The sequence below is a fragment of the Notechis scutatus genome, chromosome 1 (assembly GCF_049901735.1).
Source record: "Notechis scutatus isolate UNSWTSFEM ecotype Mainland chromosome 1, rNotScu1.2, whole genome shotgun sequence".
Classification (NCBI taxonomy): Eukaryota; Metazoa; Chordata; class Lepidosauria; order Squamata; family Elapidae; genus Notechis; species Notechis scutatus.
The window spans coordinates 115,136,852-115,162,001 of record NC_142009.1 but is presented as its reverse complement, the minus strand read 5'-3'; the positions used below and the strand labels follow the sequence as shown (position 1 = coordinate 115,162,001).

General features: G+C 37.8%; 2 protein-coding genes across 8 annotated transcripts in view; one reads left to right on the top strand and one right to left on the bottom strand.

Moving 5' to 3' along the window:
* Nucleotides 1-789: 789 nt before the first annotated feature.
* Nucleotides 790-24,533, bottom strand: RARS2 (arginyl-tRNA synthetase 2, mitochondrial). 6 transcript variants are annotated; one of them, XM_087943736.1, is made up of 20 exons: nucleotides 24,397-24,533; nucleotides 22,508-22,581; nucleotides 21,858-21,963; nucleotides 21,244-21,327; nucleotides 20,529-20,626; nucleotides 19,687-19,786; nucleotides 18,737-18,820; nucleotides 15,880-15,956; nucleotides 15,014-15,172; nucleotides 13,813-13,916; nucleotides 12,352-12,438; nucleotides 12,098-12,158; nucleotides 11,136-11,212; nucleotides 8,474-8,598; nucleotides 7,520-7,587; nucleotides 7,327-7,436; nucleotides 6,304-6,402; nucleotides 4,340-4,414; nucleotides 2,363-2,426; nucleotides 790-1,028 (listed from the first exon to the last, which is right to left on the bottom strand). In XM_087943736.1, exons 6-20 carry the CDS (start codon nucleotides 19,766-19,768, stop codon nucleotides 942-944), a joined length of 1,359 nt encoding a protein of 452 aa, XP_087799862.1. In that variant the 5' UTR covers nucleotides 19,769-19,786; nucleotides 20,529-20,626; nucleotides 21,244-21,327; nucleotides 21,858-21,963; nucleotides 22,508-22,581; nucleotides 24,397-24,533; the 3' UTR covers nucleotides 790-941. The 6 variants fall into 6 exon arrangements, with proteins under 6 accessions (XP_087799862.1, XP_087799858.1, XP_026522327.1 ...); XM_087943732.1 differs by having other exon boundaries at nucleotides 19,687-19,742; XM_026666542.2 differs by having other exon boundaries at nucleotides 19,687-19,742; nucleotides 24,245-24,502.
* The window catches only part of ORC3 (origin recognition complex subunit 3), a 37,068-nt gene continuing 36,267 nt past the window's right edge, over nucleotides 24,350-25,150 (top strand). Inside the window, exon 1 of one of the 2 annotated variants that reach the window (XM_026666540.2) lies at nucleotides 24,350-24,613. In XM_026666540.2, coding sequence (XP_026522325.2) covers nucleotides 24,590-24,613 — 24 coding nt within the window. In that variant the 5' untranslated portion in view covers nucleotides 24,350-24,589. Of the gene's footprint in view, nucleotides 24,773-25,150 lie in introns of both variants that reach the window. The other variant, XM_087943688.1, reaches the window with a different exon arrangement.

Genomic DNA, 25,150 nt, shown 5'->3' with positions numbered 1-25,150 from the left:
GGTCGGAAAATGGTGCAAAGCCCACTTAACTGCAATGGAAATTTTAGACTCAATTAAGTCGAGGGGACTACCTGTAGTTATTTGTTGAGCATTTGGAAGAAAAAGGACAACAGAACAGGGGAATAAGTGCAGAGAAACCAAATGTGGAAGCCTATTTGCAGAGATTACTGGGAGAAAATAAGTAGAAGTTACTATCATTTTTTTTAGCAATTACACTAGAATAGGGGTGTCAAACTCAAGGCCGGGGGGGGTTGGCTCTGGTCCCTGGGGTGCTTAGATCTGGCCCGCGGTGCTGCCCTGGAAACAGTGAAGCACCAGTCCGCAGTGCCTCTGCCAGTGAAAACGGAGCTCAGGAGGGCTGTGCACAGCTCTCCCCGGACCTGTTTTCAGCTGTGATGGCCACCTATGAAGATCCACTTTCACTGGCAGAGAGATGCAGGAGGCCATCACAGTGAAAAACGGGTCCAGGGAGAGCACTCATAATGGCAAGATAGCTTTTAGAAATAAATGTATCGCCTATATTAAAAAAAAAAAGCCCACTTTTCCAGCCAAACGCATATGAGGAACAAAAGAAAACATGCTCCACAATTCTAATATTCCCCTAATGACAAAGCTTTGTATTGTAAAAATACAAAATGGGATTTAATTTTTAAGCACTACTATTAGGTGCCAATTGCACAACTGCTGAAATTTCCAAGTGGTTTTCAGAGCAGGTCACAGCCATAATCCTACAGCCTGGTCCACACATGGTGGGTGCATCTACAACCATTTAATTCAAATACCAATAAAACCTGGAACTGGCTTTATTATAGAGAAGGAAAATTCATGCCACAGCGCCTTCCGAACATTCCCACCACTCTGGAAAGGCCATGAAGTCCAAATCAGAGATCAGATAATCTTCATAAGAGATACATTGGAAAAGCATCAAGGAAGTTCCCCTATTACATTTTATCTACAGGTGTGATTCCTAGAAGCTTCATTCCGTTGGCTAGAACAGAGCGAGCAGCGTGAAAAAGGCAGAGCCTTGCCTGAAGTGGGGGGGAAAGGGTGAGGGGAGATAAAGAAGAGGAAATGGCAATTTTTGTCATTTGCTTTTAATGAAAACAGTTCTTATTCATGCCCCCTCCCCCTGCTATGGCAGTATAAAAAACATTTTACAATAAGAACTATTAAAATGCCCATTTGTACCAATAAATCTGCAACTTCTTTTATTTCCTCCAGTCTTCTACTTCCCCAAAGGAGACCCTGCCCATTAGCATAAAGCAGATTTTGTATATACACTGTTTGGTCAAAGGAACTTTCCCCCTTTATTGGATGCAAGTAGTTTCTTGATGCAAGTAGTTTCTTCTGTGAGAAGAATAGAATAACAGAGTTGGAAAGGACCTTGTAGGCCATCTAGTCCAACCCCTTGCCCAAGCAGGAGACTCTGCCTACATCAAGATGGCAGTTCAGTCTCTTCTTGAAAGCCTCCAGTGATGAAGACAACTTCTGTTCCATTGGTTGATAGTTCTCACTGTCAGAAAATTTCTCCTAATTTCTAGGTTGAATCTCTCCTTAATCAGTTTCCATCCATTATTCCTTGTCTGGCCTTCAGGTGCTTTGGAAAATAGCTTGACCCCTTCCTCTCTGTGGCAGCCCCTCAAGTATTGGAAGACTGCTATCATGTCTCCCCTGGTCCTCCTCTTCACTAGATTAGCCACGCCCAGTTTCTGTAACTGTTCTTCATATGTTTTAGCCTCCAGTCCCCAATCATCTTTGTTGCTCTTCTCTGCACTCTTTCTGGGGTCTCAACATCTTTTTACTGTATGGTAACCAAAACTTGATGCAGTATTTAGGGACAGTCCCATTTTCAGAAAGTTAAAAAGGGTATGAAATAGCTTTCCCCTATATCGAACCGGTGATGAACAACCTCAAATGCTCAACCTGTAGTATTCCAAGTATTTTAAGCTTACTGTTTCTAGAGTTCCCAGTCAGCTGTTACTCCGAATTATACTTTGCATGTACTGATGGATATAAGAAGGGGCTGACTTTTGATTTGTGGCCTCTTAATATTAAGCAATATTCACAGCTTCCCAGGGACAACCTTCAAAAGAACAGCATCCTAGTTCACAAGCTGAGCTACTGCAGTAATTTCATTCTCCCTTTCTCATGTTTCCAGATACAGAACCCTGCCATTCATTTATTCCTTTAACTCATATTCCACCCTTCAATAGCAACTTTTCTACAAGAGGTTTTTCTCCAGGTTTACTGCTTAGAGATAACACATTGCAATCACTGAGAATTATTATTGTATTGTAAGCTGGATCATGAGATGGGTGGCATATAAATTCAGTAAATTTAATAAATAATAAAATAAAATTACCTGAGCGAGTTCCAGAGGGCTGCCCTTCACAGGGAGATTTCTATGAGCTGCAGATACTAAATGACTAAAACAGAAATGCCAAGCCTGAGAACACATTTTCCAAAAGAGAGCAATCCTAAACCAAGCAGCCACAAACATAGTAGTGCTGATTTCTAAGTGAGCTACACATGCTTAAGTTTCAGATGGAATAAGAACATCTTTTTTGGCAAAACAGTGCAAGGACTATATGGAGCATATAGAACTGCCATTGTTTAGCTAACAATGGCAGTTCTATATGCTCCTTATAGTCCTTGCAGTATAGTCCTTGCTAGAAGATGCTAATTCTTGTTTCTGACCAAGGAGAAGAGTGTTGTTTGAGGGGGCAAATCCATGTTCATAACCTTTGTTCAAGTTCTACAATAATCACTGATCATAAGCAAGCTTGTTCTGTGTTGAAGATAAGGCCTGATCCAGCCTTTGTATACTCTGCTGCAAAAGTCTTTCCTAACCTTGTAAATTCTAGCTATGTTAGGATAACTTCAAGAATTCCCAGTGGGCAGAAACACTAAGATTTCTGGATTATTATTGTTTTAACATTCTGGAGGATACAAGGTTGGAAAGGCTGTGCTGACTCACTTTAAATTGAATTTTACCTTGTATATTGGCTGCTTTCCTATAACTTGTATAGCCAGCCCAGTTAAACATCTAGTGGTTACATATGCACAACCAATTGAACAATCAGTTTAAACCCTATTCGTGACTTGTGACTGGTTGGATAGCTTATGAGTCAATGTATTATGCAAAACTATAACATGGCTTAATTCACTAATGAGGTAAATTTGTTGCATATTTCTCTAATGGTAATGGTGTCTCAATTTAATCTTGACATACCATATACACAGTCATTAATGGAACACTGTATTTTTTTTCTTTTCACTAATGTCAGCTTTTTATCCAAGCCCATCTGCTGCACAGTATAATATATATGAATCTTAATTTCATCCTTTGAGATATCTATGAAAACAAAATTATGCCACGTATGTACACGAGAGATAAAAGCAACCTTTAAAACACCAGATAGTAAGACTCTAGGGATAAAATAGCCCCATCAGACTGAGCATGCTCAATACCCATGAGATTCTGAATAACTACTGCAAGGGATGAAAAATACAGGTGTGAGGGAATAAAATACCCTTGAAAGGGCACAGCTGGCTAGCTAGGATTTTGCTTCAGTGTTCATTCCTTTAAATATTGTTAAAATCACAAAAAGTATAAGTTTGCTCCCAGGCTTAAAAAGTTTTCCTGTTTCTGGTAGGTTGTTCCAGGAAATGTCATGTTTAGAAATGGAATGTATCTCAGCAAGAAAAACTAGTTTCTTTTTATGATCTCTTGAAAGGTCACCATCTGATTTTCACAAAGGTATTTTTTATCTGAAGGCTTCTCATGAACTGATTTTCCACCAATGACTCAAGACAATAATGTACAGCATTCAGCAAAATGCTTAAGGCATTTGGAATATTTGATAGGAAAATTAAATTTGCAGAAACCAGATCTTCTTTGATATTATGTAAATCATTAGTCAACCGTTAACCTACAGCTAGGAAAGTAAGCCAGAAGAAGCAAAATTATTTAAAAGAAGGTTTTCAAGAACATAATCTATTTTTTGATCTAATGAGGCATTGATTTTGAAATTGATGGGCATTATTAAAATGTAAAAGGATTTTTTGAATGTTTCATTTCATGCCAACAGAAAGCTGTTGAGTAGGTTGATCTGAAAGACTGATTGACTTAGAATCACCTATGAATTTCCATGGTTGAGGATGGACTTGGACCTTAATCTCCTCATGCCTAATCCATCACCTCCATTCATCACCACACTGAAGCCTTCAGTTCGAAAAAACAGCATTTGATTATATCCAACTATCTGCTTTGAGGCTAAACACTTTTAAAAGCAATGTATCTGTTCTGTTCAAGGGCTCCAACATTTGTTTCTTTTACCTGAGTTTAAACAGATAATTAACAATATGCTTCGGCTGATGATCTTGTGAAGACTGATAAATAATTTCATCATATCTGAAGGGAGAAAGGAACACATTTAGGAGCATTTGATTCAAAAAAACACAAGCTACCCAGGGAACATTCACATCTAAGTTCTATTCCAGCTTTACTGTCATATGAGGTCAGATTTTTGAGCACACCTGCCACTTAGAGTGAAGAGCTCATTTTAAAACCTCCACAGTTGGAGTAACTATTCCAGGAAAAAAAATGCTATCAAATAGCTGCTATATATACACTAGCTTTTGTTCAGTACCAGTCATACAATTAACCACAATTTTGCTTATCTGAAAAAGTGGCTAGATTATTTCCTCAAATGACCCTGTATTTGCTGAGAATATTGGAGTAATAGAGTCATATTTTTTTTTTCTTTTTTCTTTTAGTATGGGGGATGGTGGAAGATGAGCAAGATTTTTTTTTTAGTTTTTGGCCTTAAATACTATGTTGCAATAGCAGAATCCCATATTTATTACTAGCTAATCAGTGGCTTATGTAAATGCTCTTGCCTGCTCTTTCCTTATTTCCTTTTCGGTGAGGAAATCCAGGGGTAGGATTCTACCGGTTCGGACCGGTTCTATAGAACCGGTTGTTATGATTCTGCCCAGTTTGGAGAACCAGTAAATCGTGCCCCTGGCTGGCCCTGCCCCTCTCCACCTGCCCCTCCCCTCCCCGCCCAGTCAGTCCATATCACGCATGCGCAACATCACGTGCATTGCTGACTGCGTTCTTCCCTGCCCATCACTCCTTAAGGTATTTCTTATTTTCCCCCTCCCAACAATCAGTTGTTCCTACGATCAGCTATGCCGGGATTCCCCTCACTGTCTTACTGCTTCACCCAGGAGGCTTCCCTGAGGCCTAGAAAGGCAAAAATGGAGGTCCATTTTTTTGCCTTCCTGGGCCCCAGAGAAGCCTTCTGGGAGCAAAAACGCCCCCCTAGGAAGAGGGGCCCTGAAGGCCCCAAAATGGAGCATGGGGCTCTGTTTTTTTCCTTCCTGAACCCCAGAGAAGCCTTCTGGAAAACCTTCTGGGAGCAAAAGCCCTCTCCGGCTCCCCTGAGGCCCAGGAGGCTAAAGAAAAAATGGAGGGGAGGGGCTCTGCAAAAAAAAAAAAGTCATGCCCACCCAGTCACATGGCCACGCCCACCTGGCCATGCTCACCAAACTGGTTGTTAAAAAATTGGAATCCCAGCCCTGAAGAAAACTAACAAGCTATTCTGTCTTCCCTCCATTTCTCCTCAAGACCTGGAAGGCTTTAAGCAACCTTACTTTTGTCACTGTCAAGGCCTTTTGCTATTCCTAACACTGTGTTCTTTCTGCAGATCCAATTCATTGGACTGTGCAGTGTTCACAGGCCCAAAGGTAAGATATTTTGTTTCTTGCCTTTTTTGTTTTATACATTTACATATCTTTAAAATATATATTTTGGTAAATATTACCCCAAAATATCTCCTATAACTCAATAAGCGCAGCTGGGCACACTTGCAGTTTAATCTACATGGCATTACACTGCACATTATGAATAGCCTGAAGCACTTTAAAACGCTTGCTGTTCCAAACAACAAAAGCTAATATATACCACAATCCATTTCGTAGGCATCACAGATGAACAAAATGCCAATGGAATATAAAGCATACTTAACACTCTGGCTATTTCCTTAGACTAATTCTAAGAAGACCTTTAGCAAGGAAATAAAGTAAAAACACTTCAAATAATGATATTCCTTTTCCAAATTTTCTAGGCTATAATTAGCATTCTGTGGATTCTAAACCAGCTATCTACTTGGATAGGCAGTTAACTGTCTTCAAGAACTGTTGCATAGAAAGATCAAACATAATTAACAAAAAGTATACAAACGGTGTTCAGTGCTGTTCTATCTGCAAAGACTGCATTAGAAACTGCTGAAGTACCTGAGAAGATGCTGAAGTAAGGATATTACTAGTGGATCTTGTAAACAAGCAGTATTCACAGGAGTGCCTTGATTGACAGTACCACATATTTCTTCTAAACTAGGGAGAGGAAGAGAAAACTGTTAGTAACACGGATGGTCTAAATCATGGATGTCAAATTCCATCCTGTCACATAATGTATCATGACATTTTTTTGGCTATGCAGAGCCAGGATGGGCGTGGCCTGCATGTGATGCATCCGGCCCATGGGGCTGCCAGTTTGACAGGCCTGGTCTAAATACCTCTGAAAATTTCTTATTTATTTATTTCATTGATAAGCTGCCTTTCCTATAGGAGCTCAAGTCAGTAAGCACAGAGTCTCCATGTAGTTTATGACTATCCATTACAACAGCACAATCTTAAAAGAACCTTAGTTGTTTTGTTGAAATGGTACATTGGTACAAGCATTTGACTGATCACTGCAAAAGATTTACAAAGCAAACTGCAAAGTTGTAGTTTCAGAAGAAAAGGGAAAGTACGAAATATTCAAAATAGTTCTTTGCTTCTTGGTGGACTATATATAAACAACAGAGCAATTATAGCAGGATTAAATATTATATTCTATACATTAAAAAAAGTCTAAAAATGTTCTTTAATTCTTTTTATATTCTGTTGAGTTCTGCTGCCTGTTTAAAGTTAGTATTGTTTCCATTGCTATACTCCAGATCTACTCTCTATTACTGAAAATTCTTCTGCAGCCTCTCTTGGAATACAGCACTCTACAGTTGTATTCATAGGAATTATGAGAACTCTTCAAAGCAGATATGTGCTTTGGGAGAAGAAAAGGAGAAAGTTCCATTATATGAAATGGATGGAACTTTTTAGTAAAACTTGCCCATTTGCCTGTTCTATATATTTCATCTTATTTAAGCACACTGAAGCCACAGCAGAAAAGTTCCCAATCCCCTTTACTTGTAACTTTCATTCTGACGCAGATGAAGGCCAACTTAGAAAAAAAATGGGGCCCAAATCATCCCTCAATACCTGTGCAGCCTGGCATGTGTATATTGCAAGAAGACACCTGTATCGCCTTTGCTTTGAAGAACGTGATCCCAGTTAAACCGATAATCAGAAGATAAAAGGCCTTTGAAGTCCTGAAATGACAAATCAGTCAAGAACTGAGTAGAGAGCTTTCAGCATTCCTGAAACTCATCTTGCCATTAATTGGATGACAGACCTGAATGATAAGTGCTGCGAGCCCAATCCGTTCTGCGGTCTCAGAAGGATTGTCACATTCCTTTGTGGCTGGCCAGATAAAAGGAGAAAAGCCATTATTTCACCAACAGGTACACAAGGCTGCTGGTAGAAGCTGGTTCTGAAGCCCTTTATGAAGCGGTCTACTTAGTTAAAGGAGATAATAGGAACATGCTCTTCATCGTATCTTGACTATAGTTAACAAAATCTGGAAAACACATATACATAATTTCATAATTTATTTATTTGATTTGTATCCCACTACAATTTAAAAAAAAAAAAACGCTTGGAGGTTCAGCTTCCTTTTACAATACTAACATACTGTGGCTTCAGCAATGATTAAATAACTTTATTTTTCAAAATGATTCCAGAAGTCTTTTAAATTGTTTGTATGAAGTTTCCAATATTCTTCAACTCTATACTGTGTATCATTACATATGAAAATGAATGGAGGCTTGTGCAATTAGGTTCGTGTTTAATGTTATCTTTTAGAGAAATAATTTAGAATTGTGTTAGAGACCTATCCAAACAGTGTCAGATATTAAAGCCTACAACTGATAGATACAGGAGAGAAAAAATGAAACAAAATGCATCAAAATAGTAAAGTATCCTCTATAAGGAAACAAACAAATATGAATTGAAAAAACTAAATTAGTCAAAGAAGTCTTGAAAAAGGATGTAATTTCACTGACTGACAGAGTAGAATGAAAAAAAAGATTGATGTCTTTATTGGTAAAGGCTGAATTATTTTCCTGATTATTTAAACATATTTTATTACTAGAGGTTTTTTAAAAAAAATTGAAATCCCTATATAGAAAGCAAAAGAAGCTGAACTAATTGTGGCTTAAACTGTACCATAAAGTGGTAAAACACACATAGTCTTTTTTCTAGAACCAGAATAAAATATTAATTTATCAGAGAAAATTTATTGGCTAACTTTTTGAAGAAGCACTTCTTTCTAATACCAGGGAACACGTTTCATTTAAAACATCTTCCAAGAAAATCACTTCTCCTTGTCGAGTTTTCATGCCTTGAATTCTCCCAAAGGGCACATGTTGGCACCTACAAACACAGAGGACAAAAACGATTTCTGTTAACTGATGGGTCTAATACAGTGGTCCCCAACCTTTTTTGTACCAGGGACCAGTTTCAAGCACAAACACTTTTTCAAGGACCTTGCGGGGGGGGGGGAGAATCCGAGTTTGGTGGTTTGCTTGCAGACGTTTCATTACCTGACTAGGTAACATCTGATGTTGTTACCTAGTCGGGTAATAAAACGTCTGCCAGCAAACCACCAAGTTCAGGAGCGCCTCGGCCCTGCCTCCCTCAGCCCCATCCCTCAGGTGTCTCCCTCCCTCCCTCAGGTGTCTGCCTCGTTCCTCTCTCAGTCGCTCTCTCGCTGCTCCACCAGCCCAGGAAGAAACTGCTTCAAAGAAGCCGGGGGGGGTGGCTTTTCCTGTCGCCGCAGCTCCTCCGAAGCGCCCGTTTACCCCCACCCCGCCCGCCCGCCCGCGCTTCAATTCAGTGCTCCGTTCTGCCTGCCTGCCTGCCTGCCTTCGTTTCGGAGCAGCTTCGGCTGATAAAAAGAGGCGAATAGTTATTATTCTCAGCCGAAGCTGCTCCGAAATGAAGGCAGGCAGGCAGGTAGGCAGAACGGAGCACTGAATTGAAGCGCGGGCGGGCGGGTGGGGTGGGGGTAAACGGGCGCTTTGGAGGAGCTGCGGCAACAGGAAAAGCCACCCCCCCCGGCTTCTTTGAAGCAGTTTCTTCCTGGGCTGGTGGAGCAGCGAGAGAGCGACCGAGAGAGGAACGAGGCGGGAGGAAACCAAAGCCGCTGAGCCAGAGAGCAGGACAGGCTTCGGTTGCTTCCTCCCTCCCCTTCTCTCATTTGTGTCCTTGATCCCCGATCCCAGCAGCATTCACCGAAGGCGAAGAAAGCTGCCATTTTTTTTAAATTTTTTTTTCTTTGCGGCCCGGTACAGAGTGCTCCACGGACCGGTACCGGTCCGCGGCCCGGTGGTTGAGGACCCCTGGTCTAATATACATCATAGATAAAAAGTGACTATTTTTCTGCCTTAGAAACTACAAACATATCCCTTAATAAGAATGGCATTTTCATACTTTTAGAGTTAAACCTGATCTCAGAAAAATACGTTACTTCTACCCTCAGCCACAGAAGCTCTATTCCTCAAGAGTTGCTGAAGTGAGGGAAAAGGGGTGAAGGAAATGCTGTAGATGCTGCTTTGAGTTCCTAAATGAAGAGTGGATTATGAATCTAATAAATAAAGTAACCTAAGTACGAAGTGCTCTATTAGCCATGGCTGAGAACAGTTTCTTATGCTCTACTTTTACGCATGTAGGAGTGGAGGTTTTGCTTTAGTTTCAGACTTTATTCCCTCCAAAATAGGATTAGAAACTAGATATATCCACATGTGTGCATTACATAAGCATCCTTTCTTTCATTGCCCATGCTATAGCAATAGCACTTAGACTTATATGCTGCTTCACAGTGCTTTTATAACCCTCTTAAGTTTACAGAGTCAGCATATTTCCCCCAACAATCTGGGTCCTCATTTTACTGACCTTGGAAGGATGGAAGGCTGAGTCAACCTTGAGCCTGGTGAGATTCGAACTGCCAAATTGCAGGCAGCCAGCAGTCAGCAGAAGTAGCCTGCAGTACTGCATTCTAACCATTGCGCCACCACGGCTCCTATAGCTGTAATATGAACTATATTTTTTGAACAGGAAGATCTACCATCTCAATAATTATGTAGAAAAGCTTGACATGGCAACAATGTGCCTTTATACACATAGAAGACAAAGAGAACACACACACACACATTATTACCAACTTTATTTTTATATTCACCTTACAAGCTTAACCTAAATCAGTTAGAGCAACTTCATATTTGCTTAACCACCAATCAATCACTTTGCAATGTGGTAATTTACATGAGAAAAGATTAACTTCACCTTGTCCTATTTGCTGCTGCTGATTCAACATAGGGCAGCTTCTCCTAAGTATAAAATGTGAATCTCCCAGGATTGTCTAAGATTCATACTTTCAATATTGAACGAGAATCTTAATGAAGAGGTTGCTGTTGAAACATTCAAGCAACCAACTAACCCTCCAAAACAGGAAATAGAACTAATAGTGTTCCACATAATTACTCTGGCATAAAGGCAGATTCCAGAGCAAATACTGAAATTTTATATAAGGAGACAGTCTCCACTTTATTTTTTATTGCATGAATAATTTCATATGAGAGTTTAAGGATTCATAAAGGATTTTCCCCTTGCAATAAACCTCTTAGGCAGGCTGAATTAAAAGGGGCACAACACTTTCCATGCTTCACCATCGATAGGATATGAACCTGTGTCACTTTTGCTCCTATCTAACATCTTAACCACCATTAACATTCTTGCTTAAAATAAGTTGTTTTTTTAATCTTTCCAGAATGGTCAAATTCTGACTATCCATATTCTGCCCATCTAAAAATTTAGAACATTTGATTTGTCACATTTTCCTCTTCTAATGTTAAAAATACCATTGTTCAGGTTTTTTTTTAAATTAAACTTCTTGATATGTTCACATTTACCTTTCTGCCCAAGTGAAACCAAGTAATTTCAGAATCTGGAACATTTGTTGAAAATGAGAGCTCTGACTTTTGTCTGTCTTAGAAGAGGGGAAAACAATTTAGTCATTTAGTGCATAACAATCAAATGCAAAAGAGCATTGTCACAGTTGATTTCCAAGGAAAAAAATAATGCTATGAAACTTGGATTTATCTGAGTTTTCTTTGGAAAATTGGAAAAGTTCCAATGTTCAAATCATAACTGGGGCAACGGAAGGCTTGAAATAGATAATATTTCAAGCCTTCCGTTGCCCCAGTTATTTCATATTATAACATTATTTCATATTATAATATTAATATATTATATTGTATTATATGATAATAGTATATTAGTATTATATTAATATATTATTTCATATTATAACATTCTTTGTTGTATATATAATATACAGTGAAGATTGTTCCTGCATCAATTCAGAAAGCTCAAACTATCCAAGAAGCTGCTGATTTAGTTATACAGAGGAATTATTGAGTCTATCATCTGTACATCTATTACTCTGGTTTGGTACAGCAACCAGACAGGACAGGTGCAGACTTCAGTGGATAGTTAGGACTGCAGAAAAAATAATTGCAGTAAATGGCGATTACTGTCCAACCCAATTAAAAGCCCCTTGGCTGGAAAAAACTAGTTTTGTCAAACAAGACATCAATCTGATGTCATGAATTGCAGGTTTCCTGAATCTACCAGCAGCGCCTATCAAGCTTAGAGAAGTTGGGAGTGATCAGCATATGACCATAGAACCCTGAGGTATAAATATTCTCCTTTTTTGATGAACAGCATATTATGATACCATTATTTTCTTAGAAAACACTTATCTTTTGAAATGGTCTAACAAAATTTCTTAAAATGCTTAGATGCTTATAAAATGTACATTAACATCTTCATCGTCTACCAAAGCAATTTATATAAAGCATAGAATACTTACGACATATAACATAACGTCAGGCTTATATTTTTCCATTCTGTCTATAGCAGCAGCAAGATCTCTGGAAATGAAACATGAAGAACAGATAAATCCTCCAAATGAAATATTCAGTTAAAAAAAAAACTTCTATGCTACCTTTCAAAATTATGAACAGTTTGTGATTATATCTGTCCACCAGCAATATTCTATTAAATATATCAGTAGGGTTGAAATAATGTGCTGTTTACTGATAAACAATCACACAACATGCTTGCCTTGTTAAGTAAAGCGAAGTTCCATCGCTACGCATCACAGCAACCGGATCTCCATTTTCAGAAAGACGCACTTTTCCTACTCCTTCTCTGAAAATGATGAAAAAAAGCATTGAACAATCTACTTGCAAGAAGTAATTGTACATGATTTTCTTAATATCCACTTCCATCCAGCTAGTTAACTAGCTAGCTAGCTAGCTAGTTAGATAATAGATGGATAGCTAGGCAGGCAGGCAGGCAGATAGTGTTCTAGTATGTCAATAATTAAGATTATAAGGATAATGCAAGAAAAATATAAAAATACTTTGAAGTTGTGGTTTAATGTTAATGTTAATGGGAAATAAAAAGGCAGTTGTAAGCTCTGAAAAAAAAGCTCAATGTGTTTTTTAAAAGTGATCCCCCCAAACAAAATAAAAAGTCACAGCCCTATGTATATAATACAGCCCCCCTCCCCCCATTTACCTACTGCAGCCCTCATTCACCTGGACAATATTAAAAAAACAGTCCCTGATCATCAAAAGGCTTCTCATTATTGCATGTCATTATCATGTACAAAAGATTATCCCTCCTCCAAAGCTGCTGGGATAATACATTGTAGTTTGTTTTCCCCAACTTCTTATTTGCTTCCTACACACAAAATAGATTTTGTGATTAAAATAAAAGCTGGCTTAATGAATCCAATTTAAATTTGGAAAATTTGACATTAGCTTCTTCGGCAGTTAATCAGAAGTGACTTTAAATCACCATGTTTGAACTAGAACACAACAAAAATATAGATCTTGGGGAAATAACATTCATTTACAAATTACAATGGCAAAGGAGGAAAAGGAAGAAGGGAGTTCTGAACACAAGATCTTGTTCAATTCACATATACTCTAACTGTACTCCTGTGTACATGTACTCCTATTTGTGTTCCAGAATTTTTGAGGCTAGGTTAGATTTTAAAAATCTCAGAATTCCCAGACAGCATGGCCAATGATGAAAGCTTTAGCTCCATAGACCTGGAGACATCCGGTTAGATAAGATTATCCTAAAGAACCTTTATGGTAATAAATGAAAAAGACCACAGTATGTCAAAGATGATATTGATGACTTTTCTTCTGTCCTATGCTGTCTGCTGGATGGAAAGAAAGACACATATGAAAGTATGAGGAGCTGGCAGTTCACCATTTACCTCAGGCCTGCAAGTCTTGCAAACATTTCAGATTCAATTTCTCTTCTTAAAGATGTATATGTTGCCCCCCCCCCCCATTTGCACAATAAAGTGTCCCTGAGTGAAACTTCCCTCTGTATCTGCATGTCAGTATTCACAAAGTTAAGTTAGTTATTTAAATCAGCAAATATTAATATAGTTCAGACAAATGGTCCAGCTTTAAAGTGACACAGCTTTGACTCAACATACAATATATTAAGACAGAAAAACAGGCATTTCAAAAAACTGGAAATAAAGAATCCCATTCATACGTTTTCATAAGAAGTCCTTCTGCATCCAATCTCTTAATAACTTCTTGACTTTTCTCGTGATAAAATGATTCTCCAGAATATTCATTAAAGTAGATTCCCAGACGCTGGACGACCCATCAAGAAAAGAAAAAAGTAATTAGAATCGGCAAGAATAACCTCAACTATGAGACCATTCTCTTCCGACAAAAGGCTGTATAAGTCCCAGAATTCCCACTCAGCACAGCCATGTAATCTGCATTTCTGATGGCTTTCTGCTTGAAGACTTTCTAGAGTCTAAACCAGGGGTAGCCAACCTTTTTATACCTACCGCCCACTTTTGTATCTCTGTTAGTAGTAAATTTTTCTCTAACCGCCCACCGGTTCCACAGTAATGGTGATTTATAAAGTAGGGGACAAAACCCCTGCCGCCCACCATGAAAGCTGGAACGCCCATTAGTGGGTGGTAGGGACCAGGTTGACTACCACTGGTCTAAACCAAAATAGACAGAGTAAATGAAAATGGAGCTTAAAAAAATATCAAGAGATATTGAAAAAAAAAATCCTATTCAGTCATGTAGGAATATTGCAATAGGTTGTCAAATGTAATTTGTTCCATTAACATGCTATTAATTCGCAAAAGGTTTTTTATATTGAATTCTACTCTACAGATATTCCACTAAACCAGCAAGGCTTCATATGCAAGTGATGTGAAACAAACAAACAAAAAAAAAAAACAATGCAACAGAACATAATATTATTCTACATGACACACAATTATCCATCTCATGTTACATCTGTTTCATCTATTCTTGGTTGTCTTATTTATAACTGATCATGAATATTTTTTTTAGATTTTACAATACAATTTATTTCTACACTGTCAATTGCTGCTTAATAAACTTCACTTACAACTAATTTAGCTATTTTTCTTAATTAAGGTGCATTTTCATTTATGTTAATAGACCAACGATGCATTATTTTATTTTTATTTAAGTATGTTATGTGTATTGCTGGATTTTGTTATAGGTTGTTTTAAGCTGGTCACTGATTAAAATAAAATTATCTCTCTTTCTGAATCATATAGTGGTCTGTTGTTTTACAATGCACACTATATTATAGAATTGTGTCAGGCAATTCTAAGGCTGCACATTTTTCAGAAATATTTAAGTGTCGTTATACCTAGAATTGGATAATTCCTAAATACTGAAAGAAAAGTCAGCACCTTATACACCCGAGCATATTCTTCAATGCTAACATCTCTAAAATGTTGCCACAATGACACAGCCTCTTCTTCCTGTGCTTCCAATTTTCTAAAGAAATCTTTTGCCAGAGTTTTAATACTTTCATCCTCTTCTGAAGCTTTATTGACCTGTACATAAACCTGTATTAAAAAAAGAAAAATACAGGACAATTCAATCTGAAAGTCTTCTCCATCAACAAAAAGATTACAGCCCATGATGAAACCTTTATTTTGTATTCAAGACCTTCCAGGTTCAAAATCCTGTAATCTTCACCCCAATGGCAAGGATCACAGGAAGATCAACAAGGAAAGTCTGCTACCCCAATATATAAGAGCTGATAACTCCCTCCAGGAAATGGCAGACTCCTAGTCCATATTCCTTGGCTGCTAGCCTTGCTGATTGGGACTGAAGTCCAAGAATACTTGGTTATTCACTTTAACTTTTGCCCACACCATCTTCCTAATAAATATCACTTCCATAAAGAAAGAAAAAAGGATGTGTTTCTACTTAGCTCACTGAGCAAAACCAAACAGTTATAGGAACATAGGAAGCTGCCATATAAGAAGGGCAGCTCATTTGTTTGGGCAATGTTCTCTGTCCTGATTGCTAATAGTTCTCTAGGGTCTCAAATGTCTGTCTCTTTCTCATTTTATTTAGTTAAATAAGCCAGAAAGTGAACTGCAACACAGTTTTTACCATTTTTAAGGAATTCGTTTTGTTCCAGAAGTCTGGCAATAGAAACAGGAAAGCAAGATAAAAAATATTAAAAAAAGAAAGAATTACAGGGTTGATAAATTTATGCTTATTCACATTATGATTTTAATAGACTGCCATTATATTAACATACCTCAAAAAGATGCTGCAAAGGATTAGATTTTAGTTTTTCTTCAGAACCAAACCACTGGAAACCAGCTCCCAACAGCCCTGAAAAAAGTAATTATTTCACATGTAATTAAAATATTTTTTTTAATAAAATCAGTGAATAATTTGCCCTCCTTCTATTTTCAATAATAAAAATGTGGATGATAAAATTGTTTAATTTTTAAAGTAAGTTTCAAGATTACACTAACCAAAAACACATTTGTGCATGCTATAAATTTTGGCTCCCACAGAATAAACCACTAGCTATAAGGATATTGATCAAGTGACATGAGAATTCTATAAAAGGACATAAATTGTGTACTTAGATACTGAAACAGGATGTGTACTGGGGCAGGCAAGGATGTGAATAAAAAGGACACAGCATGGCAAAAACCTACTCATACCTAAACATTGACTTTTACATCATTAAAAGTGTGCGATGGTGTGGCAATACAGTATCAGTATCACACAGTGTGGGGAAAACGCATAATGAACGTAAGGAATGAGGAAGCAAAAAGAGGTTACACTTAGCAACTTAGGAAACTAAGTTGCTAAGAAATGGAGTATTCCCAAAATTAAGCAGTAATTTTCTATACAAAGAGGATCCAACTCAGCTTATCCCTAAGTGTTTATTGTTTACTCACTGATTTCAAAGCCATCTCAATCAGAAAGTGATTTTATATAGCTTACAGAATAAGATTTAAAAAGTACACACACACACAACCCAAACACTACAGAAGAATAAATTAATATACCCCTTACCAACCACCATATTTGGATCATCTCCCTATATTTTTGAAGATCCATGAAAACATGGCCCTTCCTGGAGACATTTGGAGATCCTTGAAGAATTCACTGAGTTTACTAGTAGCATATCAGGGCCTTCTTTTTTATATCATTGATTTTTAAAAGTATATTTTAAATTTATGTTTATTATTTCTCTGTCACTACAAATTTTAAACATATATCTGAAGGAACAAAGAAATAAACAAAATATCCTTGACTATGGAGATTCTCAGTCAATCAGCTCATGGTTGTCCCAGAGATGCTTTTTCGGGAGGCAACTGGACTTTGTTTTTTCTTTAAACACGTTTCGCTTCTCATCCAGGAATCTCACCATCCAGTCAGAGCTGAAGAAGCTTCTTGGATGAAAAGCAAAATGTCTTCAAAGAAAAAACAAGAAAGCCCAGTTGCCTCCTGAAAAAGCACCTCTGGGACAAAATATCCTGCAGTTGCAGATGCTCCCTAATGCTGAGGAGTCCTGACATGGAAGTCTGCACTGCAAAAATGACCATATAGAGATGTTTATGAATCTGGCTTACATAGTCTTGAACTTTGTTTGCCATGTAAGGATTCACAATACAAATGTTCCTATTCAATGAGTAGAGAATGAAGGGGATTAGGGACAGGGAGCTGTGTCCTATCAGAGCCTGGGACTATTCTGCCGTGAACAGTGGAACTCTCTTTTGTGTCAATATGAAGAGCACCACCGAGGCAGCCAATACAATCTAATGCTTGGATGTCATTGTTTGGATACTGATCAGATTACCCGAAGATCAAACTAGGGATACTGAATCTGTTAGATTTGGGCAGAATTAAACCTTTTTCTTTGCACTCTTTCTTCATTTCAATAACAAACAGCAATTTCTACTACTTTGCAGGGGAATTAAAGGAGAATAATTTACTGTATAAATCAGTTAGTTTTTATTTCTGAATGTTTAAAGGAATTTCTACAGTTACCTATTTACACAATTTCTTCAGGTCTCCCCCCCCCCCCCCATATTACTTCCCTCTTTTTTTTCTTATCTTTTTTCATTGTGAATTCTTGAATTAAACAGTAATTTATTCTTACACAGATATTTCCTGGGTTAATTGCTTGTGCTCCATAAGAAGACACACTGGGAGTTAAGTGTAGCGATAAAAGCTAAAATACAACTGTTAAACTCAGACATTATTATCTGATCTCAGCCTGTGAGGAAACGGTGCACAGACTGTAAATATGGAATTAATAAAGCTATCCAAAAACCTAATAAAACCTATTCAAAATAATAACTGCAGAAAAACAGAAGCTTTGTGCTAACAGTTTGCTTGCCCAGCAGATTTCAGAAGGACACAATTTAAAGTCACCCACATCCAATCATAGAAACAGTGACAAAAGAAACAACAATAGAAACAATAACAGAAACTAATTATAGTAATATATCAGGAAACCACTGCTATTTGAAAACCACTGCTATATGAATTTTTGATGTTTTGAGCCATGATCATATAAACTCAAAGGACCCCGGAAAAAAATATCGGGAGTTTCGTGCATGGGAGTAAAAGATTATTTTCTTCAACTGAAATAATATACTTTTCCATAGAACATTAGGACCTGTCCAAATCTCACTTCAAATGTGAAATACAATCCCAGAACAGCTCTGCAAGCATAGGAGGGCCTTGTACTTGGTTCCCCCTCTGTTACAGTCAAAAGAACATGGCCATTCTGAAATTTGTTACTGAGAAATTCAAAGTTTCTTACACTCACATTCTTGTTTTTTTGGTGTAATCAAATATGTGTAGATACAGACTGGATGATAAGTCTTGTTTTATGGATTTTTAGAATTAAATTAAGTGATTTATCTTTAAAGAACAAAGGAATTTACAAATTGCACATATCAGTATTCTTAGTGTTAAAAAATGACCCAATCTCTCTTGACCTGCTTTGGGTCCTCATATTCATTTCCACAATAGAATTGAGAACTTTTCATTTTTAAAAAGCTCATTATAACAAGACTGAAAATAACCAGCCTAGATTATGTTACACTAACCATAAGACCGATTTTTAAAAAATATATATTTACCAAACTGCATGCCCCAGTCTCCAAGATAATTTATTCTTGTTACTTGATGTCCAATCGCTTCATTGATATTTGCTATGAAATTCCCTGAAAATAAATCAGAGTAATTATTTGTCCCAGCTGCATTCTTATCCCCAAATGGTCATTTTATATAATCTGATCTCCCTTTTCTATCACTGTATAGGTACTCTTCAGTTAATAACAGTCAATGACTGTTTGAAGATACAATTAGTATTGGTACCAAACAAGCCAGGGTTACGATTGGTTCTCAAAGTTCCGGTCATCTCAGCACCCCTCCAGTCATGTAATCATGATGTGGTAAATGGCTCACACTTACAACCATCACAGCACCCTGTAGTCACATGACTGTCATTTGTGACCTTCCCTGCCAGGTTCCCATTACTTAACGTTAATAAGAAGAACTACGAGTCTACATTAAGTAATACATTTAAGGGAATGCAAATCAGAGGAAGAAAATTTCTAGGCTTGAAATGAACTGATTACACCTGTAGGCTATAGGTTTTTTTTATAGCTCTTATTTAATGTATATTATCTAGAAAGGTCACAAGCTGAGTCTTTCTTTTGAATCATCTAAAGTTCTTAGATGCAAAATAATTCAGTTTCACTGTTTCAACATTTGAGTTAAAACTAGATGATTATTTTTTTTCCTTATTCCCAAAGTCATTTTTTAAAAGACTTTGTTTGATTCTATCTCAATCTGGTCCCCTTTTGAAAAACTTTCAAAATGCACAGAAGCAATACTCATTTAGCAATGTCTTCAAAGCAGCTCAAAGCTTATCACGTAGCCTAAGACTAAATATTAAGTGATTAAGATTAAACATCAGCACCTATTGTTCACACACTAGTTACAAATACTATAACTTACACTACATCACCATATTCAGATGGTTTCCTCATTTATAGGCTACAATTTAATTATATTTAGATCTTACCTATTAATGTAGAACGCAGGTGACCAACGTGAAATTTCTTTGCAATGTTGGGTGAACTGCAAGAAATGTGAACATTCATCATTTAGGTTCTATTCCCCACCTTCCAAAAAAGGAAGAGATGTCAAACCAGACTTTAAATCAACATTTTTTATTTATTTATAAATGCCCTTTATTTTTACAAATAACTCAAGATAGTGAACATATCCAACACAGCTTTCTCCTATTTCCTCCACAACCCAGTGGGTAGGTTGCGCTGACAGAAAAAAACATGCCCCTGGTCACCCAGCTGGCTTTCATGGCTAAGGCAGGACAAAGGTATTCTCCATTTAGCTCATACTGTGAAGCTCGTAAAGGAAAACACAAATGACATGCTAACAAATGCAAACAATATAGTATGGCAAAGTAAATGGAATCATGGGCATTTTCACTGCTTTATAAACTAAACACTTAACAAAATCAATACTGAAGGACATCCTTCAGAAATATATACTGCATGCTAAACCACAGGTCTTTCAAAAAACAAAACAAAACCCAAATTTCACTTTGTATCTGTATTCACGTTCTTTCCTATATTTTATTGCAATATGAAATAACAAAATTGTGTCGTAACTGAAATGGAAAAACCTGCATATTCCAAGGGAAACTGAACCTATGCTCAGATGTAAAAAGATTGGTTTTAATACTCCCTAAAGCAAACTTCCTACTTTACTAGAAACAAATGAACCCAACCAATTAGGCCAATGTATCAATGTTGATTTTCAGACAGGTTGCTTACATAACCAATCTGTAAACCTGCATAGCACTTTAAGCATGCTCCAAAATAACTAAGCCTGTATACTCACCTAAAATCAATCAGAACCTTTCTTTTTGGCAAGCCTGAGAAAAGTTCGCTCTTTATTCCATATTCAGAGCCATCTTCAAATACCTGCTGCAACACTGTCTTAGGAAACAAAATACACATAGCTACAACGGGAGTAATGAATTAAGAGATCATTTTAAGGCCAAGGTAATGCCTTTCATGGATATTTGCAAGATCATGAATCTCTCACTCCGCAAAAACCTGACTTCACATCATCTAAGCAGACATCTGCAAATGCTTTTCAAGTACACAGATAGCAAGCAGCCAACGCTAATTCATCGTTCTGAGTCTTGATTACTTTTCTGAACTGAGAACACTCATTTTTCAATCTGCCCATGCTCAATTCACAAAACGTGGCATTCATATATTTTTAAATTAGCTAGCAATATTATGATTAATATTATGTCAATAATTGTTGATCTCATAAATAACAATATTAATATTCATGCAAAAGGTTTTTTTTTTAAAAAACGTGTTTTTAGATTATTGCTACTCCTTTTTATCCGATATGTTTATTTTTAAACTGTATTTTATTATTTTATATTTTTTTAAACTTACATCATTGGGAAGATCATTTAAGTTAGAACTATGGAATAGGAACTGTATGCTCTATACCAGTATCTTATTATAGAAAACACTAGCTTCAAATTTAGCATGTTTTTTTTCTATTCTGCAATTCTTAAGACATTAGTTCTTACCTTTGCTAATAAGTCTCGATTTATTGTGAAATCTACTGTTCCTTTACCTGGGCTGATTTGGCTCACGACTGCATCACATTTTAGCTAAAATAAAAGTAAAGCATATAGACAGAAGAGTCAGTCACAAATAAGTAGAATTATCTTGTACGCTGTATTATGTAACTTCACATTTTCAAGCCTGCAAGGAGGGCAAGGAGGTAGAGCAGCATTGCAATAGGCAGCCTGCTATTTTTCTATGTGCATTTTCACACATAGCAAGCACATTCCAAAGGGCCGGAGCTTGCACCAAAATGCTGCTATGTCTTTCTGACAAAAGTAGCAAGAACTTGTAAACAATGTTGCTTTCAAGAATTATAGCAACTGCAGCTGGGTCATCCAAGCAAATAGTATTTAATTGTATTTCAAACAAATTTTAAAAAGACTATTGATTGCAATTGTTCAAAGGTAAGAATGGCTTTTTTTCTTTTCACTGGTAAAAACAGTAGGGCAAAGAATTGGCCCTCCCAAAGTCTTCATAATCTGTAGGATACCATTTTTCATAATATTTATGCAGTACAAAACATTTGATAAGCACTTTTTATTGATGCTTCTAATCAATGCTTATTACTACATACCTTGTTTGCCAGCTCTTCTGCCTGAAGATTAATATCTGAAGTTGTGTAATTTGTAGAATTTGCATCTAATACAGGACTCATAGAAAATTGGAAATCAGCAGTTTGCCTTTAAAAAAAGGGGGAGGGGAATGTAAAGGTTCAGACTCTTTTCATAACAGAGGGGTCACGATTCCTAAGGTTTAGAGTTAACATAGCTGGAAATATCTAGAGTAACTTCATCCCTCAAAGTTTCTGAAATAGCAAATAATCTGTGAAACTAATATGCCTAGTTAACAATATACAAGCTAGATATTGTAGTTTCTATTCTTCAAACACCAAAAGTCATAAAATGGCACTTAATCTGTTTGCCCAATGGTGCCTAAAGTTAACTACTCTTATGGAAATGTTAGGAGCTTCTAGTCTCTTAGATGTTGCTGAACTACAACTTACATTAGTCCTGGTCAGCAATGCAATAATGGGAATTACAGTTCACTAATATCTGAAGGTTACTGTCTCCTGTCTTATGTGATGCTAGAAATATTGAGAAATTGAAACAGAGACTGAATGAGTCAAAACACTGTGCCAGGACTTTATCCCTAGTTTTATTTGCTATTTTGTACATAAGACAAAAGAATCTCAAGACATTAAATTCTAAAGTATAAATATCCTACCTATTTTTTGATACTGGAACAGCAGAGATTGATTTTACCAGGTTTTCTGGTGGGATCTTCAAAACATGTGAAAGCTATTTTAAATAAAATTGCCAAATTTAGTGTGGAAGAATAAACAGGCAATAATATCCTTGCTATCCTTTTATCTTCTATTTCATTACATTAAAATTTATCACATATAAACGCATACAGGGGCTACATTCTTACAGCGATGTAGATTCCTCTTTCTTTCCTACTTCCATAAGAATTGACCAATATTTATTAGAAGAATGAACACCATGCATCGGGGTCCCCAACCTCCCACCCCAGGCTGCAGCCACTACTGGGCCATTGCCTATTTGGGAATTGGGCTGTGGAAGCAATGGTTGAGCAGACATGCAGCTCCATTCACACAAGCAGCAGACCGATGGGTGGAATTTGTGTCAGCTATGTGTGTGTACCTGCTGCTTGTGCAAATGGAGTTGTGCACACATGAATGTGCATGCCACTCGCACACAATCATTCCCTCTCCCCTCCGCCCCCCTGGTTGGCAAAGCCAGAAAAGTTGGGGACCAAGGTCATACATTATCCTTTGTGGAATTGGAGTTATTTTTTCTATTGAAGATCAGCATTCAGATAAAAATGTACAGCTTCACCATATATTTCCTTTTTGCAACTGGAATGATCTTTTCCACTGAAGATCAACATTCAGATAAAGAACTACAGCCTTGAATCTAGAAGGTACAGGGGCTTTAAATCCAAGCAAGTGAATAGCATAAAGTCCAGCAGACTTGAATATGGACAACTTACCCAACTTGAAGCAGATCTTCACAAACAAGAAACAACAATGATTCTAATATGGGAAATAAGCCCTGCAACAACACTAGGTGCCTACTTTGTCCCTATGCCAACATCACCATCACAGAACTCAGCAAGTACCTACAGAGAATTAGATGTGTCTTGATGTGTTCATCTTCCAGTGCACAAGAATCAACAGACACAAATTTGATATCAGTACTTAAACCAAGGGCAAAGCTGTATCGGAGCTTTCAATCTCCCAGGACATTAGAAGGCAGACCTCAAAGTGATTTTTTTTTTTGAAAAGCAGGTCTTAGTAGCATAGTGTTAAATGTGGAAAGGTGTTTTTCTTTCAATGTTTTTTTCATACATTAAAAATTCATAAACATGTGTAATCTCTCTCATAAGTAACCTACATCTGTCTTCCTCTCCTCTCAAAGCAGCCTACCCACCTTAGCCTCTGATGAAGTGAGTTCCATCTCACGTTAACTCATACCCTTTTTAAAATAAAATTTGTTAATTGGAAAAGAGGCTACCAAATTCCTGACTCCCCCCACCCCCCCGCGGAAGGAATGCATTACAGAAGTTTTTGAAAAGTATTTTTTGAAAAGTATTTTCAAAAATATTTGTCTGAAAAATACGACAGGCATTCCAGAATCTCTGGCACGCCAAAATATAGTGCATTACTTAACTGAAGTCCACATCAATTATTATCCACAGCTGATCCACTAATTTAATCGCTTTATTAAAGAAAATAATAAAGTTTGTTTGGCATAATCCATGGAACACTTTGCCTTCTGGAGTTGTGGGTGCTCCAATGCTGGAGGTCTTCAAGAAAAGACTGGACAGTCATTTATCCGTGATAGAATAAGTTCTCCTTGCCTTGGACAAGGGGTTGGACTAGAAGACCTCCGAGGTCCCTTCCAGCCCTATGATTCTTTGAAAAGGGACGATCAATACCTGAGCAGCAATGCACTTCCGGAAACGACACCTCGCCATAGTTCTTGTTAGAGTGGCGCTCTCTGCTTTTCCACTCTTCTGTCATGTGTGGGGGAGGAGCCACTTGCAGCCTGACTTCCCTTTGTGGTAACGGGGGCGGCCGCAGAACTCGCCTCAGAAAGAGAATACGCAGATGACAAGCACGAGCCGGACGAACTACATCGGGAGTTCGCAGGGAGGGAAAGAAACGGCTACACGCTACAGATCCCGGAAGTGGGGACGGGGGATAGGGGGACTCTCTCCGGAAGTCCGTTCACGAATGTTGGCGGGTCTGTCTTGGCGCCGGGGGAGGCTTCAGCCTTCGCTATGAGCACGTGCTCGGTGTCCAAGGTGAGTCGAAAGGAGAGGGAGTGGATTCAGTCCCCTCCCTCGAGGAATCGAACGGACGCCTCGCTTTCGGGTCCGCGAGGGACTTTTAGTTCGCGATCCTGATGATCACTTGATAATGCCCGTCGCTCCTCGGGCATGCGCATATGGATCGCTGAAGCTGTGAGCTTCCTGGCTTTCCCGCTTGGGGTGTGTGTGTGTGTGTGTGCCTTGTGTTGTGTTGCGCAACAACAGCATCTCTTTTCGTTGTTGTTGTTTTCCTCCTTGGGAGGATGGAAACTAAATGGAGAAAAGCAAAGCTAGGAGCCTGGGAAAAACAATGCAATTGTGGAATGTGGTCATTAATAAAGATATTAATTATCCTTTTCGTCAGGTCAAGTCCCTCAGGTTGCGTTGTTCACAACCCTCCTGTCGTCCCATTGCTGTCCCATATTTAGGAGGCAGAATAGTAGAAAGGGGCATCTTTTTCCCCAGATGGAATAGCGCTGTTAGGAAGTTTTCCCTCATTCATTCAAACATTTTTTTGTTCATGCCAGAAAA

Coding starts and splice junctions, on each gene's coding strand:
- RARS2 (XM_026666542.2), bottom strand. CDS start 24,283: ATGGCGAGGTGTCGTTTCCGGAAGTGCATTGCTGCTCAG. Junction 19,743..20,528: donor AAGGTTCTGATTGATTTTAG/GTGAGTATACAG, acceptor CATTTCTTGCAG/TTCACCCAACATTGCAAAGA. Junction 7,588..8,473: donor AAGAAGTGCTTCTTCAAAAA/GTTAGCCAATAA, acceptor TTATCTGGCCAG/CCACAAAGGAATGTGACAAT.